Source organism: Paralichthys olivaceus, chromosome 14, assembly GCF_024713975.1.
Source record: "Paralichthys olivaceus isolate ysfri-2021 chromosome 14, ASM2471397v2, whole genome shotgun sequence".
Taxonomy (NCBI): domain Eukaryota; kingdom Metazoa; phylum Chordata; class Actinopteri; order Pleuronectiformes; family Paralichthyidae; genus Paralichthys; species Paralichthys olivaceus.
This window is the reverse complement of record NC_091106.1, coordinates 23,243,255-23,262,912: the sequence shown is the minus strand read 5'-3', so window position 1 is coordinate 23,262,912 and position 19,658 is coordinate 23,243,255. Positions and strand designations below refer to the sequence as shown.

General features: G+C 45.1%; 1 protein-coding gene across 1 annotated transcript in view; it reads right to left on the bottom strand.

The window, feature by feature from the left end:
• Nucleotides 1-19,658, bottom strand: part of LOC109645506 (pro-neuregulin-3, membrane-bound isoform) — a 265,942-nt gene that overhangs the window by 47,994 nt on the left and 198,290 nt on the right. The window contains exon 3 of the mRNA XM_069538704.1: nt 668-741. Within this exon, the coding sequence (XP_069394805.1) occupies nt 668-741 (74 nt within the window). The remainder of the gene's footprint in view (nt 1-667; nt 742-19,658) is intronic.

Genomic DNA, 19,658 nt, shown 5'->3' with positions numbered 1-19,658 from the left:
TTGAGAAAGAAGTGAATAGAACGGAAAATGAGAAAGTAATACGAGGACCAAAAATGAGCTTAAGTTAAAAAAGAGTACAAGAGAAGAAGGAAAATCCATAAAAACCTATATGATACTAAAAATGTTAGAAAACTCCACTGAACAGTGTTTGTCAGAAATGTAATTGAAAGCTTTAAACACGCTGCAGTGTATTAAACTTTCCAACACGCCGATATACTTTCGTTTCTGTCAGGTTTCAAATTGTATTTATTCCAAGGATTTATCAAGGAGCTGATACACAAAAGTATTTTTTCCATTTCAGACACGATTCTGCTGGTTTTTCTAATCAGGGGCTGATAATTACCTGCGATGCCAAACTAATTAAATCAAGTAGCCGGTGAAGATTATGGATCCCCCACTGAATTGAGTTATTGTCTGTGAACATGCGACTGGAAACCTCCTAACAAAACCCAACGCTACGAGCCTTCGGATGTGTGCAGCGCTCGTTTGCAAACATCGTGGGTCGAAGAAGTGGGAACTCCATGAGAAGCTAATGTTTCATACAGCGGAGCAGGAGAATCCGTATCGAGAACACGGCGGGTAAATGTCAGCGTACGTTTCTGAACATCTGATTTTCCCCAAACGAGAACCCCCCCCCGCACTGAATACGCTCCAGTGGAAAACTTACTTGGGTCAGACAGGATGGAGTCCGTCTTGGGCAGGAACTGGTCGCAGCGGATTCCCTGGTAGCCTTCCCGACACCTGGTGAAAAACAGAAAAACAACAAGAGGGGAATAAATGATCTGTCACAGAGTCAGGTAGGTGTGCCAGGAAGCAAATGCCACTACAACTGATGTAAATGCAAGAGCTGCACATAAACCGCCTCCTCGTGTTATGAGACAAATATGGCTCAGTCCTCGTGGAGGCAAGCTGAATAGACAAAAAGCGCACAGCACAGTGAGACGTGCTGACAGACAGAAATGAATAGTGAGCAAATCTTTAGGGCCTGAAACAAGCACTTTTCTCAAAGAAGACCTGGAAGAAGGCTGCAGCAGAAAAGAGAGAACCCATGAAAGGAAACTCCACAACCTCCCAGTGTCTCGGTCATAAAGGAAGTCAGCGCAGAACTCATCACGCCACATTCACGAGGAACGACTTTCAAGCAAGCTGAGAGGGATTTCTCCACAGAAGCATGTTGTGTTTCTCCTCTGTTGTAAGATCACAGCCTCTAATCTTATCTGCAGTTGTTTGCACAGATATTGTTTGAGTGGATTCTTCTCCCTCTGCTCTGAAGCCTTTAACACATCGAGGCAACGTATGCATGCGTCACCGTTGAAGAGCTGGTTCTTATTTCCAGTCCAAGGCAAAGATTTAAAATAAAAGCAAAAGGATTTCCAATGGTTTATTTCACTTTTCTCTGCAGAACGAGAGAATCAAACTGTTTCTAGTTTAGGGTTCTGACCACGTGTGAATGCTTGATCGTTGCCCTTTTCTTGCTCTTAACATCAGCCAGTGTTGATCTCCTCACGTGTCGCGATCTTTGTTAATGTCGACCGCTCGCAAATCCAGAAGAGTCAAAGTGCAGGAACATTCCGTGGTTTCTGGAACTTTAAAAGAAAAGAAAAAAAGAAACTGTCGAGTTTTGATTGGCACATTAGAGAGAGTGGCAGTCAGGCAATGATCGTTAAGCAGCTAATGAAATCTGAAATGTGCTTCGGTTACTCTTCAGAAAGGGCTACGCTGTTGCTCAGATGTGTTTTTAATTAGCTGCAGCCCAATAAATATACTCTTAGCAACACATGGAAGTGTAACTGTGTCCTACAGTGCACACAGTATCATGGAGGCTAAATTACCAGCATGCGGTGTAAAGCCTAATTGGACGCCTTGGTTTGTCTGAGGATCGATCCCAGCCTCCGGCCGTTTGTGCCCGGCTCGCTGTTCTGTTTCTCTTCATCCCTCCTGAGGAAAATGCAAGTCTCAAACGTGCAAGTTTCTGCAACTGTAAGTAACCTGTAACAAATATACCCAATCAATCATCTGGTCACTTTCTCAACCATCCTGCTCCACTAAGACTCAATTTTCTCATCCATCTGACCTGCATCCCAACTCCACCCCTGTTTACCCCCGTGGGCTTCTTTCTCTGAAACTCCTGGAATTAAACTGTATCCACACTGACAAGCTGGCAGCAGAGTAAATATACATACAGCGATGCCGGCGGCCCCTGGTTTTGGAAACTGAGACTGAGATAGAACGTCCATGTCTGTCCAGACCAGAGCTGCACAGAGGAAGTCGGTGAGACGTATCAGAGACTCTGCTCTGTGCAGATTGATAATGACAGAGCCCTTTTTGTCTTTCAGCTGCAGTGAGGGATTATGAATGATTAAAGAAGCTTCAGTAGGTGGGGACTGATGCTCTCAAGGTCACCGGCATGTTTGAACAGCGTCTTCATCGTTTAAAATAAAGTGGCGTTGATGCAGAGTCGAAAACAACCAAGAGTATAAAAGAAGAACTCTGCTAAGGAGATTTTGTTTTCACTCACGCACATTTCCATCATGGATCTTGATGAAATCTGAAATCAGACATCTTAAGACAAAGGGAAGGCAAAGTTTAATACAGCTGAACTTCAGTCAGTTATTTCCAGGCTGCTTTTCGCTTAATTGTACCTTTAATGGAAGCAAACCGACATTAACGCATCATTAAAGCTGTTTAGTTGATGTTATGAATTCACGCAGTGTGAAACGTGACTCCTTCTCTAATGGAAACAACGAACACAGCTTCAGGATCGACTTTGCATTCGGCCTGAATCCCAGTTTGTCGTTCTCAGGTTCTATGCAACACACATTTGGTATTTGTGAGACGCCAAACGCATGTTGTGTGGGAGCGGGAGAACAAACACAAACACAGTCACCTTATGTTAAAGTCACAATTTGAGCTGAGAGTATTTTAGTTTCGTCAGAGGAGACCCATGTTAGATTCTCTGGGGTCTGGGTGATGTAATCAGAGCGTGTTGGTGAGGCTCTGTGCTGACGACCCTGCAAACTGGACGTCCACAACCTCACTCGGGATCACAGCTGAGGCTTGAGGACGCACCAGAAACGTGTTCTCATTCAGCTTCTCTGCACGAGACCTGAAGGGACAGTTTCTGTGATGCTCATTAAGAGAGAGAGAGAAACACAATGATTCAATCAAACAGTGTGGCAACAAAAAAAAACATGGAGGGACCACAACGGAACTGACAGTTGCGTAGATGTAGCCGCGGCGTGTTGTGTGGCCCCACAGTTAAAATGTCTTCATCGTGTCTGCGCCGTATGGAACTCTACGTTTCCTGATGCTCGTGCTGATGCGAGCAGAGATGAAGAGCTTCCTCAAGCTCGAAGGAGCGAGTCTGAGGGAGGGGGGGGTGCTGCAGAGTTGCATGCTTTCTAATTAGCACCAGAGTCATTAGCTGAAAGAAAACTGGATTACACTGCATGTTTGCATGTATGCGTGTGACTCTCTCACAGATTTAGCAGGGTGTACGTACATATATAAACATGCCCCCTGGAGGAGGATGAATTAGTGCAGAGGGAGGTGTGAAATTACAAGCCTCGCTGCACAAAGACACATATGCACAACAGAACGTGCAGGAGAAGAGCTCGTCACATTCAGGCAGCCCAGAACTTCATCATGCCGCCCCCCCTCCCCCTCCCCGAGAAATACAAGAGGGTCTTTGAAAGGATTATAAATGAAACTCGAGCCAAAAAAAATGAACCGTCATCTTCTCAACCACTGGATCGTTTTTGTTTGATTCAAGTGAAAACTTCACATCTCATCATGCAAACCACGGTCGCTGTAATCCTAATACCAGAGCTCCGGCTGCACCAAACACTAATACATTACATCTAGATCGTGTCTTTCTGGGAAGAGACGAACCAGAAGTGAAGTAAATGCTGGTGCACACATGCAAATACTTAACGAGAGACACCGACCTGCAACAATCAACAGAGTTCTCATTGGCCTTTGCTTTTCTTCTGTATTTATCTTGTGCTTTGCGGTAAAAGTCAACTATTCACTATTTAGGCTTCATTGTCTTGAAAAGGACATGTCAGCACGCAGAATTAAGGAGCTCGGGATCAGACAACCGACCTTCAGGTTAGTGGACGACCCGCTCTACATCCTGAGCCGCAGCCCCCCCCCCCCTCCCTCGATTGTCCGTTTGTCAGCAGGTTTACTCAAAAACTACTAAACCAATTTCCATGAAAAGAGTGAGGGGGCAGGACCTCCGGAAGAATCCATTACGTTCTGGAGCGGATCCAGGAATTCTCTGTCACTTTCTTTAACGATGGCGAGATAGAGCGTCGGCCTTGGCAGAGGGACGCGCGCTCCCAGCTCCCAGTTTATCTAATGCGGCCTTGCCGTCTTTGTCAGGACGCTTAGCATTCACACAGCGGTTTGTTAGGACCTCTATCAGGGACGATATTTTGGAGGTGCTGAACTTATCTTTGTCATATGTTCTGCTTCTGTGTTTATCTGAAGTGTCTCACCTGTGCCCCACGTGTATTTAGTCTCTGCGCTCCAGTCGTCTGTCCACGTCCTTGGTTTTCCTTGTCCTCTATTTTCGTCGCTCAGTAAGTTTCACCTCATGCTCTATTTTGCGCAGCTCTGTTTTGTCTAGTTGTTGAACTTCACCTGCCTACTTGAGACTTTAAGCCTCTTCATTGTCCTGTACGTCCTCGTCTGGAGTCTTTTTTTTTTCAGCTCCTGTAAACCTCCACCTCAGCGTGCTCTCCTGTGCCTCAGGTCCTACAAGTGCAGAACTTTCCCAGTTTTTAGATGACGTGTTGCAACATCTAACTTGGATGCACTTCACTGATCTGCCCGATATCTCTGAGGACAAAATTAGAGAGAAAGGACAAGAAACAAGAAACCTCGAGTCACGCTGACGTAAATCATCATGTGGGTTCCGTCCTTATCTTTACAGCTTTGTCGGGTTCTTTGCAGGATCTGTCCGGTCCACAGAGACTGGAACCTGGCAAATGAAGACATATTCCTGAAACACTCTTCCCTGCAACCCGGTTGTTGCACTGCTCCACCACAGAAAACATTCATCATGTCCAGCCAATCCTCCCTTTGATAGTAAAGATGTGTTCAAAACTAAATAATGAGGCAAACATCAGAGGAGATATCAGAGATCTAAGCCACTGTTTCGCTCTCCTTGGCAAGGCGGCCATTTCCCCCAATTTAATACAGAGCAGCCACAGAGCAGCCACACAGCAGCGTGAGGCTCAACAGTCTATTAAAAGAAAATATGCCACAGTGCATTGGTCAGACTGTGACAGCTTGGTTCAATGATCTTCACATCGGAAGCCATTTTCTCTGCATGAAGTTCATTTTTGAGCAAAATGACAAATAAACCTGCAGTTAATTGTCCCACAAATAACAGGAAATGGCAGAAGTGGAGGATTTGTGTTTGTCACAGTTGGACTTTACAACGATCTGCTCAGTGACGGCTTCAGAAGAAATCAACAAAACTTTTAATCAGCATGACTCAAGCGTTCCAATCTTAATTGTGTTCGTTTAATGTTACTCAGCTTACTCCCCTCAGCGGTAATAGAATGAAGTCTGTGTGTTTACAGGTTTTTACATTGAGTAAATCCATCAGCGTGATAAAGCTCATTACTCACAGTTTTCTTGATTTAACACAGAACAATCATCGCTTCATTTACAAAGATGCTGAACAAACTCCTCAAGTTCTGGATGTAATCAGGACAAACAAACCCATGGTGCAGCGTGAGTGCTGCGGGGGGGGGGGGGGGCAGGTGTAAGAGATATTCTTTCATTGTCTCATTTGTAATTTGGTTTAAGCCGAGATCATGAAGATTTAACAACTGTTTGTTTCTGTGGAAACTCGATAAAGCCGAATCGTTTGATGTATCAGATCCTAATGTAATCCCATATGTCTGCTGGGCTTTAATAGCAACGTGCTGCTCAGAGGTTTGTTTAATCAGACCTGCAGACGACCAACGGCACAGACTTCAAAGCAGCGCTGAGAAGATTACTTTCCCACTTTAAGGACATCACATATCTGTCTCTCGTATATACATGAGTCTCCATTCCTCCCTTTCTAAATGGGACAGAAGATCTGGATTTGCTGCATGTCTCTCCTGTTATCCTGATTGGGTGATTGAGATGCATCCTGGGTGCAATGTCTCCGCCAGACGGATTTACGAGAGGCGGAGAGGGCGTGAGACTATGAGTGCATCCGTGTGTCATTGCGCACTGAGCGTTGAGCATGCACGTCCATGTGTGAACTGCTTTTGAGTGGTAAGGACATTTTAGTGCGGGTGGATGTTTTTCGCCTTGAATGATAAGTTAGCAAAGAAGTGAAGACAGGCTTTCATGCACCGAACGTCCCCGGCCAGACGTGAACCGAGGAGGCTGCTTTTACGGCTGCAGCGTTAACCCCCGGGCCAGGGCGACCTGACAAGAAAAGTTTATTGGTGCAGCAGATGGAAGTGACACAGCAGCAGATTACTCCCACTTGTTGCATGCAGACACTCAGTTTAAGTGTCTGTGGATGTGAGTGTTTGCTGGATTGAAGTTTGAGCTAAAGTTCACTTTTTGTAAAACCAGTTCCAACAGTGAAACTGTGCTGCTCTCGTCGTGACCTCAGTAAAAGTCTACACTGGACGAAGAGTATCTCGATGTAAATACAATATCTACATGTATAATGATAAGGATAGAAGGGACTTAGTAGAGATTGGACATTTAGACAACAGGTATTATTACATATAAGTAAACAAGGACTGAAGCAACAACTCTAATTAGAGTTTTCAGGCAAAGCCAGAAAGTTGAATCAAGGCTAAAAGACATAATGGACCACACTCTCTCTCCGTCTCTCGCAGACGGGAGGAAAATATTTGCTGCTGAAGATGCTTTGTGGTCCAATTCAATTCCTGCAAATGGCCTCTGTGGGGTTCTAATTACTGAAGTAGCTCCTGAATAGGCCTGAAATGTGTAAGTGGAAGAAGAACACATTCAGAACTGAGATTTATAAAAGTTGGTCAATCAGGATCTCAGGGAGCGGCGGAGCTCCCTGGGCTCCGTTAAAAAGTGAAGACATTTGGAATTAAATACAAGACATAACTTAAAACAGCCTGTGTTAAAGTTTGACAATTATGAGGAAGATTTTATCAACTTTTAGATCAAACTCTGAGCAAGTCGGTGAGAAATCAAACCTCCGTCTCCTCAGTCATCTCTAAAAATGTCCTGCTCTGGATGTTTACAGTCGAGTGCAGCTCAGCGGTCCGAGCTCCTCTCATTTGTTAATAAAACATGCCTCCTACTGAATGTTGCATTAACGCCGTGGCGTCTGAACCAGTGCCCTTTCCACCATCTCACCATGAGAGCTGTGAAACCTCACCATCCCTCGACCCTTTCAACAGAGGCAGGAGAGTCACTCAATCATTTATCCCAAAACTTTCTCTGGCGTATCGTTTGTTTCAGTCTCTATTTTAACTTCTCATCTTTTACCTCAGCTCAGGTTCCTGTCCTCTTTTTCTCCCACCTCTTGTTTACCTATTTTCGGCTTTGTGTAAACTAAAGGTAGAACTGGGACAGAGGAGAAAACTATTTCTGGAGGCCAGAGAAAAGTGTCTCTCGCCCCAAATGAGCTTCATACATCTGACAGCCAGAAAGAAAAGTTAAACTGGATTCGTCCGAGCAATCTCTCCAGGGACCGGAGCAAAAAAGTGCAACATTAGCTCATCCGGTTCCTCTCAGGCAGACGCTGACACCACACACACACACTCACATGAGACATATGAGACACGACAAACAAGACAAGACTTGCGTCCTCAGCAGAAAACGACAGGGTTGGTCATTTGTTCAAGTAACGACAGATCAGAGAATTGAATGGCGCTGTTGAAAAAATGTTTGCAGGAAAAGTTTTGTGCTGTAAGTTTTACTTCAGTGGATGATTCAGGAATGAACCACAATACACAGACGGACAACGTGATGCCAAACCATTCATACTGCCCCCTAGTGGCTCCCTGCAGAAGTGGATGAGACGTGGACTGAACTCTCAAACATGCTTCCTGTAATTCTAGGTAGTTGTTATCACACTGATGTTTGCTCAAGTGTTCGAGTTTGGTTTTTAAATTATATCTTGGTTTCAAAATTGGATGCGACGTTTGAGTTGGTCCGTGAGTTGTGTATCTGTGAAACCACAAAACTGCAAGTCCATCGTTTGTTTATGGAAAATTTAACGTGCCGTCAGTCTTTATTAACAGTCAATGATATCAGCCAAGTTTGAGAGAAGTCGAGGAAAGACTCAGCAGGCGTTTTTTCTTTTTCGGTAGCAAACACCGAGCAAAGCTTCCACCTCCGCAGACCTTAGACTCGACGTGATCCCGTCTGAGTGTCACAGTGCATGAAACACCTGCAGCTCCGTGTAGTGACATCTGCTGCAGTCGACAACTCAACAATGAGACACAATGAAATGCAGCGACCAGGATGTAAACACCTGGACCAGCGTTCGCGTCCACACCGGGTCAGCAGTTAAAGAGACGCTGTTCAACTAAATGTGGAGCTTGAGATGTAAACTAAATTAAACGACTGTTCTCTAAAGGAAGTACATTAAAGCTCCGTCACATTCTCGTGGCATATGAAGAGACGCTTTGAGCGAAATCCTTCAAGAGAAGCAGAATCTTTCTATAACCAGCCTGAGTCGTTCCTTATCTTTGAGTGACTCAGCAGAAATGAGACAACAGTAAACAACAGAAGAGTCGGTATCCAAGGCCGGCAGCAGAATATGCTTTAATCCTCTGTGAGCACACAGCTCTTCCAGTAACAGTCACCTGCAGTGAAGAGCTCTTATTCTGTAGAAGTCTATCATCTCACTCTTTAAACACACCCCCCCTCCCCCCCTCCCCCCCCGTCTAATGCAGAGATCTTGATAGAGGCTGGAAATACCGTTAACGCCAAGATAACACTTAATATCTTAACTCTTATCTCTTTTTCATTCTCTCCGTTTCTCTCCCCGTCTTTTGCTTCCTCACCTTATGAATATTAACACTTTATCACTTAGACCACTTATCTCTGTGCTTAATAATTCCCTCCCCTAAGTCATTTTGATAAGATGGTTTGTTCACCCTGTCGACAGCGGGACTCAGGGAATATCTCTTCATTGCATCTGAATGAATACTGAGGTACTTAGAGCGATTAAATTAACTGTTATCTCTGCCAGTGACAAGCAGAAACTTTTTTTTTTTTTTTAAACTCACACTCGGTAAAAGACGACTCGCATAGTGTGCACGAACACACGTAAGACTAAACATCCGAGGAGGTTCACAAGTTCAAAGTCTTTGTTAACTTTATTCTCAAGGAGCCGAATTTTCAATCTGTAAGCGAACATGTTTACTGCGGGGAGATCATGTCCCTCTGATCCGGACAGTTTACATCAAACACTAAAGTAACTCTTCCACGAGTTAGCTTCACGATGCTAGTTTTTAATTAGGCTTTTAATTAAACCATCGAGGAGAGCATGAGGCAGAAAACCTTTTCACTGAAGTGAGCCCGGAGCGAAGCGATGTGCGACACGCAGGGATACGTGAGAATGGCTGTGATACTGACTGTCAGGTGATCAGAGCAGAGGCAAGTCACATTCATACTATGGGATGGGGAGACTGCCGACCTTCTGGTATGTGGACGACTCGACCTTCGTGAGTTGGAGCTGCTGATATCTATGAGATATGCCCGAGACATACTGTGATTACTGTAGATATAGTGAACGCAGCACTCGGCTCAGCCCCACACACAAAGCCAGGTCCACAAAAACAACATTTCCCCCAGTTTGGCATGAAAACACCGATTGGCCCGCACGCTGCCTCGACCTCACACCTGTGTGGCACCTTTGGGATGAAGCTGAACGCTGTTTACAAGCCAGACATTGTTGCCAAAGATCAGAGTTTGACCTCACGCGACCACATTCGTCGCTGAGGGGAGGAAAATGCAGGCGTCATGTGTCGTGTTCGAGATTTGAATTGTCGAGAACAAGTTGTGCTCCACGTGACCACACCTCATTACCGCACAAAGAAATTCAGCATGTTTACCACTTTCCTATGAATTCTAATTTGCCCTATCCGCTGTTATAATTTGTAATAATGATTGTTTCCTCACTTCGTTTACTTGTTATCTGCCTGAGAGGCTGTTCTGCCCTTTGGCAGTTGAAACAATAAGAACCGTGGACTTGTTTAAATGAGGTACCGCAAGGGTGGCAGCTTTATCTCACCCTCATTTCACAAAATTTACCAATAAGACTAAATGCCAGAGGAGGATTTACGCAGGAGGGAGCGGAGACGAGTTCACGAACAAGAATCTGGTGAAAGCTTTGACCTTTGGACAAAATAAAGCAGCAGAAAAGTCTGTCAGGGTAATCAGATAATTAAACTCATCCCCTTTTGGCTCCTGTGTTCAGATGATTTTAAGTCCCTCCGGAAATATTTCCTCACTGTGAAAGTGTCCCCTTGCACGCTGCTGATCCCGTTAGAGGGCACGGCTACGACGGCTGAAGCTACAAAAACAGACATGTTAAGTTATAACCTTCTGGAAACTGGCAGCCACTTCATCTCCCAAATGTTGATGCCAGGATCTGAATGTTTATGCATGTAAAATGTAATTTCCCTGCTGGAACAATATGCCGTCGCACACAGGAAACATCAGCAATGTGAATGAGAGCCGCCGCAAAAGACGGTTGATACGCGATTAGAAAATAAATCCAGCGGAACATCTGACGTGCGTGTGTGTGTGTGTGTGAATGTGTGTGATTCTATTCAGTGAACAAACAGAACAAACTGATAAGAGATGATCTAATGTTGCTGTTTGTCTTCACAGTGAGATTTGAAACGCTGTTATTTTAAATGTAGATAATTCTGACAAAGTTAAAACCCAATTTGAGCCTTTATGCTAAAACAACACGCGGAACAAAGAGAAAGAAAATTACATCCGTGTGTTTTATTGTTGTTCAACTGCATCACGAAGCCTCTGCCCTGCAGTTTGCAAATAAAACCTGAACCATGAGGAGCAGGACCCACTTTGTCATTATTTCTGACCCTGAGCGCTTGAGCACATGACCGGCCGATTTCAAAACTTCACAACTGGGAAGAAGCTGCTAAAATGGAGCACTTGAAGGCAGCATCACACGCTGCCAGCCAATTATTTTTCAGGGAGAGAGAAGTCGTCCAAGTGGAAACACAGGAAATGGTGAAGCAAATGCCGGCAAGTCAAAACAGATGTTGTGATGTTGTATCAGTGAAACAATGGTTCCTGTCAGAAAGTCAAAATAATTCAAAATAAATTAGGTAAAACTGCTGAGAGTGTTTTTTTTTTTTGTCGTCTGGGAAAATGGTAAAACATTAAAAAACTACTTGGTGACTTTTCTATAAATCATGGATGTGTTTTAAGAATTGGAACCTTGCCTTCGTCGAGCACCACAAGGATCAACGCTATAAACATGGGATATACTTGATCCATATATTGAGCCTATATCAAGACCCATCAGCACCAGGTAATATGGAAGATCTTCAGTGTAATCAAAACACAGCCTGAGGCTACAGGGGGGGGGGGGGATTCATTTCCAGGGCATCACCAGTTTTCTGAGGATTATTACCTCACAGCGACGGTTGAGGAGTTTGATGCACACAACAAAAAAAAAACAACAACTGTTATTCAAGCAAATCGGTTTCTGAGTTCTCACAACTGACGGAGGATTAATTTCAGTTTTAAACTCAACACAAGAAAACAGAACATTTTCTTTAAAGCCTCAAAGTCGTGTTTTATAGTTAAGATGCAAACGAGGAGCGAGGCCAGTTTGAAGAATCAGGATTACATCAAGCAGAGGAACACACTAACTCCGGCAGGTGGGGAGTCAGATGGTCACAAAAGGAGAAGCTGGCAGGTGTGCACTCGTTCGTGCCTAAAGCGGTGACCTTTAGTGTTCTGTGATGTTGGCCTCCACATGACCTCTCAGACAAAGCAGGATTTCTTTCATGGTCACACAGCGTCTTTGACAAAAGTGTTAAGTTCATTCCCAGCAGGAAGAAGGGAATGAAAAGGTATTCAACAAAAAGCCAGTCAGGCTGTGTGTCGGGACTGAAATGAAGCATGATGGTGCTGATGTGCTGCAGAGAACCGAGGTGGAAACATTCAAACTGCTGCTGGACGAGGACAGAAACTGTGACCACATCGAACCGATGTTAATGAAGTATTACGTAACTGCAACTCTACATTAAGTGAAGGATAATCTGCCACAAGTTGTTTATTCACCACAGACACATTGTGGGATATTTGCAAACACTAGATTCTTTGAAATTGGACGTTCAAAAATAATGGCTTTTGCACATATTGCACTCAAAACAGCAAACGGACACATTCTGGACAGAGTCAAGTCTCTGAATAAAAATGTCAGCCGCTGAGATTAGTCCAGAATTTACACCGGACATTAGATGGTCACAAAACTGCTTTAAAACACACCGTGAATCACAGGGGCAGCTGTGAGGCGTCATAATAATGGTGCTGAAGAGGGAATAACTGAAATCCAGACTCTGCACAAACGCTCTTATGTCAAGAAGCTGGGAGACTCTTGAGCACATGACATGAGAAGTGGAATTACAGTTCTTTAATCGGGACTAATTCTCTCCTTCAGATGGCGTCTGAGATACAGGCAGATTTCTAATTATGCAAATGCTAATATGGTGACAAATGTCAGCTATAGCTTTAATTGGAAAAAGAACCAGAAAAGATGAACAGAGGAAAGAAAACACGACGTCAGTTCAACTGTGATGAAGTCGGTCTCCTGCTCCGTGTCAAGAAAAGCGATCGACCTCTGGTTCCTGAAGGAAACGACGACGGGGAGTAAAACGAGGGAGACGTTCGCTAAACATCTGGATTCTAATAATCCTCAGCAACAATACATTCAACTTCACAAAGGACAGAGACAATAAAGAGAACAGTGAGCGGAAGAATTTAGCTGCAACAACAAAAGTTGCCAAAGTGAACCTGGCAGTAATTTGTTGTCAACAGCATTCTTTAGAGAAGGGAGGAGGAAAAGAAAAACGAGTGGAGAGGAGCTTTGTTAGGAGGACAAGAAAGAGGCGAGAGGAAATAATTACTACATTACTTAGTGTTCCCCTTTGAAGTGTGTCCTAACACCCTACTATTTATTCAGGCTTACTCCAAATTCCTCAGGACCAGTGAACCTCAACCCCACATATACGTTTCTTTTATGGGGAGGACTACACATAGCATTTCAGACACCACAACAGGAAAAGCCCTTTACACAAGACTTCCGCTGAGCCGCAGGACTCGTAACAACTTATGTGACCCAGAAAGACCCGAGAAACACGGCCGGGCCCAGAGATTCATCATTCTGAGCGAAGAAATGAGAGCGAGGCTGCGACTGCTGCCGCCGATTTCTGTTCCACCTCGTCCTTCTGGAGTCTGTCGGTGTCACTCGCTCTGCAGTCGTCTTTGATTACACAAACTAAAGATGGAGACTAAACCAGAGAAATCTGTTCCACGACTAGTGATTTGTCATCAGACGTTATGAGGAGCACAAAAAACGTAATCATATTTTCTTTTGTTATCGTGTGAGGATGAAGCCAATCATTTACATTCGTTCCATATATGGTTTTGCCTTTTTACAGTTAATGATAACATGATTATAATTAGTGTTTCTTTATCGCGAGCGCACATTTATCACCAGTGTTCAGACATATGTTCCCCCACAGAGGCCGGACCTGTCTTCTCTCTGCTCTCCAAAGTGCAGCTCAGTGTATCATGTCAGTTTGACAAGGCCGTGTTTTACAGCGGAGAGGAGAGAGAAGAGGGGAAGGCAGATGTAGGGAGACAGAACGTGATGTGAACCCATAACGGCGCGTCGCCTCCTGTAGTTGTAGTCGTGAGCGTGTGTGCGCACGCGTGTGAGTTTGAGAGCACGGGTGGCATCTGTAATATTAATTAGGCAGGTGAGATGAGTGGACCGCCGCAGCATTACACCGGCAATTAGAGTGTGTAGTCTATTTGCCGAGCGTGCCCGAGGCGCCGAGAGACAGAGAGGGAGCGGCGGACAACGAGATGTGAAACGGAGCGAGAGGGAGGGAGGAGGTACAAAGGAGAAGGTGCAGAAAAACCGGTGGAAGGAGAGATGTAAAGGAAGAGAGGATGTTGTGTTGTTGCAAGTCAACGAATAGGATTTATCACTAATCCAGCCGGTGATCGTCAGCGTCCGTGAGCTCCACCTCCACGCCAGTCGATCACAGAACAACGCGATATGAAGTCGTCCAACGGCGATAGATGATGGACGACTTGAACTCTCACACAGAGAGGAGCGGATTCCTTCGGCTGCAGCACATCGCAGCGAGCCATTACTCTTTCTCCCCTCGCGTTGAAAGAAAGACTCTCATGTACAGTGAGAATTCTCTGATACTTCAGCTGCAACAAAGAAAGAACAAGAGCAAGAAAGTCTGCAGAAAGTAGGGCAGCCCCTCCCCCCCCCCCGAACACAAACTGCATGATAAATGTGAGCCCAGTATCCAACACGTACCAGACTGTACAGCTTTAAATGTTGAATCATTGCCACACTGAGCACGTGCTGATGGTGTTTACTTCTTGGGGCAGGGATTTTTTTAAAATCTACAGGCACGGGCCGATTGTTTGACCGCCTTGAGCTGGAACACGCACGGCGAGCACAACCACGGAGGAAGACGAGCGGGATGCAGGAGAGGAACACGGTGACAAGGGAAGAGAGATGTGTCCAGACAACACAGATGGATGAAGAAGAGCGTATCTCCCCTCTCCCTTCACGGCCCAGGTGAGATAGATAACAAGACGGATGAGCGAGCTGGTTTGGGGAGAATTAAGGCCACAGGAAGACATTCTGGATCCCGTCGCCACCGTCCACAGGATTCTGTTATGGAGATTCACGCGCCATCTTGATAGTTGATATCATCCCCTCCTCCGATAAATAGATATCAAAGAGAGCTGGTGATTCGACCTCATGTGATGCACATCTGGATTTGTGCATCTGCTCTCTTAATGAACTCTGCGTTTATTTACATCATTATTAACAGTGATTTACTGCCTCGGTTCTCCTGCAGAGATCATTAACGTTTCTTCCAGGATTTCAGCTGATCAGTACTAGACTCTCAGGACTAACCCGACCTTACAGGGTCTCCAATTAACTAGTTCATCCAACATGTGGACCAAAGTCAATGGATGGATTCTGCGAAGCGACCTGACACTTTCCTAAAACACGGTATTATCCCGTATCTCTGGATTTTGAACTCTCCCTTCCGTTTCAAATCATTTATACAGAGCAGAAACTCGGCAGCAGCGGACATTCCAGTGGGAAAACTATCGGTGGACACGGGATGAGCTTTTTGTCGAGCAGTCAGACACATTTCAGTCACTCTGAAATGTGTTGCTGGGCCCTGAACAAGCTCCGGGCCCCGGGGGTATCAGTGGTTTAGATGAACAGCTTTGCTCTGGGCTGGTCAGGCGGCACAGTGCCGGGCTGAGAGGTGGAGGGGGGATGGAGGAGGAGGGGGGGCTGGCCGTGATGACTTTGGCTCCGTCACACCAAGGTCTCTGGTCTAACTCTGCTATAATGAGCCTGTCAGCACAGTGTGAGCCATAGGAGATAGGCTGGCCCCTATCAACCTACTTTCACAGCTCCACAGTCAGGGATGAGTAGCTCTGAGTGAGAGTGTTTATGAGCGGAGGAATTATCTGTCGTCACATTCTTTCTTCTCTTATTATCTGCAGCAGACCTGTTGTTGTCTGAAGTGGTTTTTATCTTTGCTAAGTAATGTTCAGCGCGCAAACACTCGTAGAGACCACAGATCTTCATTCTAAGGAAAGGAACGTATGCACACTCCTGCTGTGTGTTGCTTCCGACAGGAATTTAACTCAAAAGCAACAAATCCTTGTGGCATTTGCAACTTCAACAGTTTACTTTTCTAACTTTTATATATGTTTACGTAATGAAATAACCAGATTGAGAACATTTTCGGGAAGTTAAGGTCAGGATCGAATTCTCCGCATCAGCACCGAAGCGTTCACCGCGTGTCGCCTCTCTGGTTGACCATTGTCATCACCTTAGGGGGAAAAAGAAGCTGCAAAACTTTTGTGCTAAAACTGCACAGGCAAGCATTTCCAATAACATGAACTTTATAAGATCCTGTAAGTTTTAAACTCATTTCACTCCCACTGGAGTGCATTGTATTCTACAGTTCTACAGTATATCTGCTAGTTTTTAAAATAATCCCTTGCTGAGAGATTTTTCTCATTTTGTGCTTTGATAATCAGGCGAAATCGAAAACACGATCTTGTAGACACTTAAAGGATGCAGTGAGAAAATAAGTGTGCGTCTGTGTTGTTCCCCTGCACTTGTGCATGTGCACAGGCGTGTGTGCGTTTGCTGTAAAGCCTCCCTGATCTTGTATTAACTGCTGTCATAAACAAGCACCTGCCAGATGTGAGCCTCAGCCCACAGAGGACTACTTGCATCTGGCTGTGAGTGGAATCCATAACCAGACGTGTCCTCTGCTCCCCGCGTCCTTTTGTCTCAGACAGATAAGGTAAAGCCAAATACTACTGACCTTCTGCTAAACCTCAGGCTTTACTGTCCACAAGAGTAATATTTCACCAGCCATGAAAGACGGACGTAAAGATAGACAGATATACAGGCAGGGCAGAAACTCCTGCAGGGCCTCCATCGCTGCGGATTTAAACCCATGACCTGTTAATGTATTAAAGGCCAATATATACTCTCTCGAGTGCCTGTTTGAAAAGTTTAAAAGTGGTAAAAGCTCCTCTCAAGCAGTGAGACTGTGTGCTGCCAAGACGTAAGTCATAGATACAGATAAGTCAACAAATCACAGGTGAAAAAGAACAATTCCCCTCCATCCTACAACGGATTGAATGAATGCTGTGATTTGAAACTGATCTGAAAGTTACTTATTAACTTTCATTATATTATATAATGTTTGAGGAATCAGAAGAAGAATTCAGAAGGTAGAATTCTCTCACCTTGGTTACGGCAGCTGCCACAGAGGCCTGTTCCATGTTGCTGCTACTAACTGTCAACACGCTGCCGTGACAGCTGGGACACGTGAAGATTCCTAAAAGCTCCTCAGTTTCAGCTGCTGGTTTGTTGCAGCCTGACACCGAGCCGCACCGTTGGTAAAACGTGTAATCTCAAGTTATTTCCGCGACGACGACAAACAGTGACAGTGCAACGCAAAGGGGAACGACACGTCAGTCAGCACGCAGGGCAGGCAACCCACACGCAACACACACACATGACCACGCACATGCATGGCTGTCACATGTACAGAACAGAGCACACACACGACCTCGTTGTGAAGAGGATCTATTGGATCTGTGTCAGAAGCCACATGAGAATAAAGGTGAATGAGTTCGTTAATTGATTCCGCCGAAGTCTCTCGAGTGCACGTGACTCCTCCGCCGCTACATGCTGTCGCAGCAACACATCCAATTAAACACTGCACTTGAATTGTCATGCAGCTGCAGTGGGAGCGTCGTGAGGCGTTCACAGCTATTTACGACCCTTTGAAAAGCAAGTCACGGCCAATTTAGAGCAGAACGTCCCACAGTCATTGGTTGTAAATGTGTTATTGTGGCATGCACGGGGGGATACTGTGATATAAAAGAGTGTTTGGTGGAAGGGTGCCAGAGTTGCATGGCGTCTGGTTAAAGTGTTCTGGCGGAGCAAATTAGCTTCTGTGTCACACAGCAGCCAGGCAGGTTGTGTTTGAAAAGACCTGGCGTGTGTGTGTGTGTGTGTGTTGTTGTTATGAAACACACATACAAACAAGAACACACACACACACACGCTGTGCACTGGAGCGAGGTAGTGCTCCAAGTGAAGGCAGAGAGGGAGCATCCTGGCTTGTTGGCAGTTAGATGGATCGGTGTGCCGACATGCGTGCGAGTCGGACAAAGACACATGAGGGAGAGACGGGGACGCTCCAGCTCTTCCTGAGTGATTGGCACTAAGTGGCATTCCCTCGTGGGGCCAATGGACTGGTCCTCATCAGCCTCCATCCAGGCCTCAGGACCTGCGTGACACAGCTCGCTCCACGTCGATAACACTCTCTCACGCCGAGTATCTTTTCTCCGAGCGTCACTGTCACGACTCAGCACCGAGAGAAAAGAAAGGAAGAAGCAGCCGGAGAGAAGCCCGAGCTCTGGTTGGACATTAATTATCCCTGTACGGCAGAAACGCTGCAGTCGTCAGAGGTGCCACCGCAGACACCGTGAGGATTTCCTCCTCCGAAAGTTTCTTCAGGCTGGAATCGTCCTCTGATGCAGTCTGCTGGTAATTGGGCCGCTTATCAACGCTGGCATCACGTCAAGGTGACTTAAAGCTGAAAGAGAAGCTAATGTTCATTAACTGAGGGGGAAAATAATTATATTAATTGCAAACACGGTGGAAGGAGTCAGGAGCAGTCGTTCAGGTTTAAGTATTAAAACTTGGATTGTGGAGGATTTGAACTGAGCTGCTGGAGCTGAGACGGAGAACGGAGGCTGACGAGGTTCATTCGGAGGTTAAGGAGAACGTCTCCTGGGGTTTGTTATTTCACACAATATTCACAGAGTATGATGAGAAAACTAGAGGATGTGCAGTATTTTTAAAGGTAAAACTAATGATACCAAGACTTGTTTGTTGTGGTGTTTACTAGGTGACGACTGTGACAACGGGACGAGGTTGGGACGACCAGACCGTCTCCTTTCATGGCCGACGCGATGACGCAGTTCACGTCTGCACTAGCTTCGATTTCTTTTCTCGGACCGAGACAGTAACACAATCAAAAAGCTTCATTAAAATGTTCAGACCAATCTTTTTCCGCTGCCCTCCTCTCGGAGGTGAGAGCAGCACGACGCTTAGTCGCCCTTGAAACAGAATCAGTCCTCCCACCTTCTCAAACTCAGCCTCTCTCTCTGGTTTTGTTTCGACTCCGTGACTCTTAACCCCGACGGACGCACAATTACACAAAATTCCTCTGCTCAAAACTTGATGTTGGTTTTGATTCATCTCCGTCCTTGAAGCCAGACATCACGGCCACCGCCAACACGGTTAGTTTTTTTTTTTATGTTCCACCTGGGCAGCGTTGGCAAAGTCCGTCCTATCCTATGAAACAAATATCCTAATACACAAACAGCAATGTCACCTGAGATGACTTGTTTTTCCACTGCAGAGGTTTGAATGAGTCACACAGCTCCATGTATACTTCCATTTTTGATTTACTGCATTGGCAGCAGATATTTTACATTTGTATCCTCAGCGAATATCCGCAGCAACATCATTAGTTATTTCAGCAGATATAGTGTGTTTAGTTGGTTAAATGAAAATGAAAAACCAAGTTGAAGTGTTTCTATGTGCAGTAAAAAACCCATGTAAGTTGTACTCCTTATTGAAATCTGGATAAATACCCAGCATGATACCGTTTTAATAGAATTACTGTTGGATTTTGCTTTATTGCTCTTTCTATATAAGCTGAGAACACTTTCAACTTTTCAAATCTTTTTCAAAATCAAAAGTCTGCGACATCAGATGAACTGAAAACACAAAGCTTATCTCTGAAATATGACAAGACTGAGAAAAAACATTTTATTTC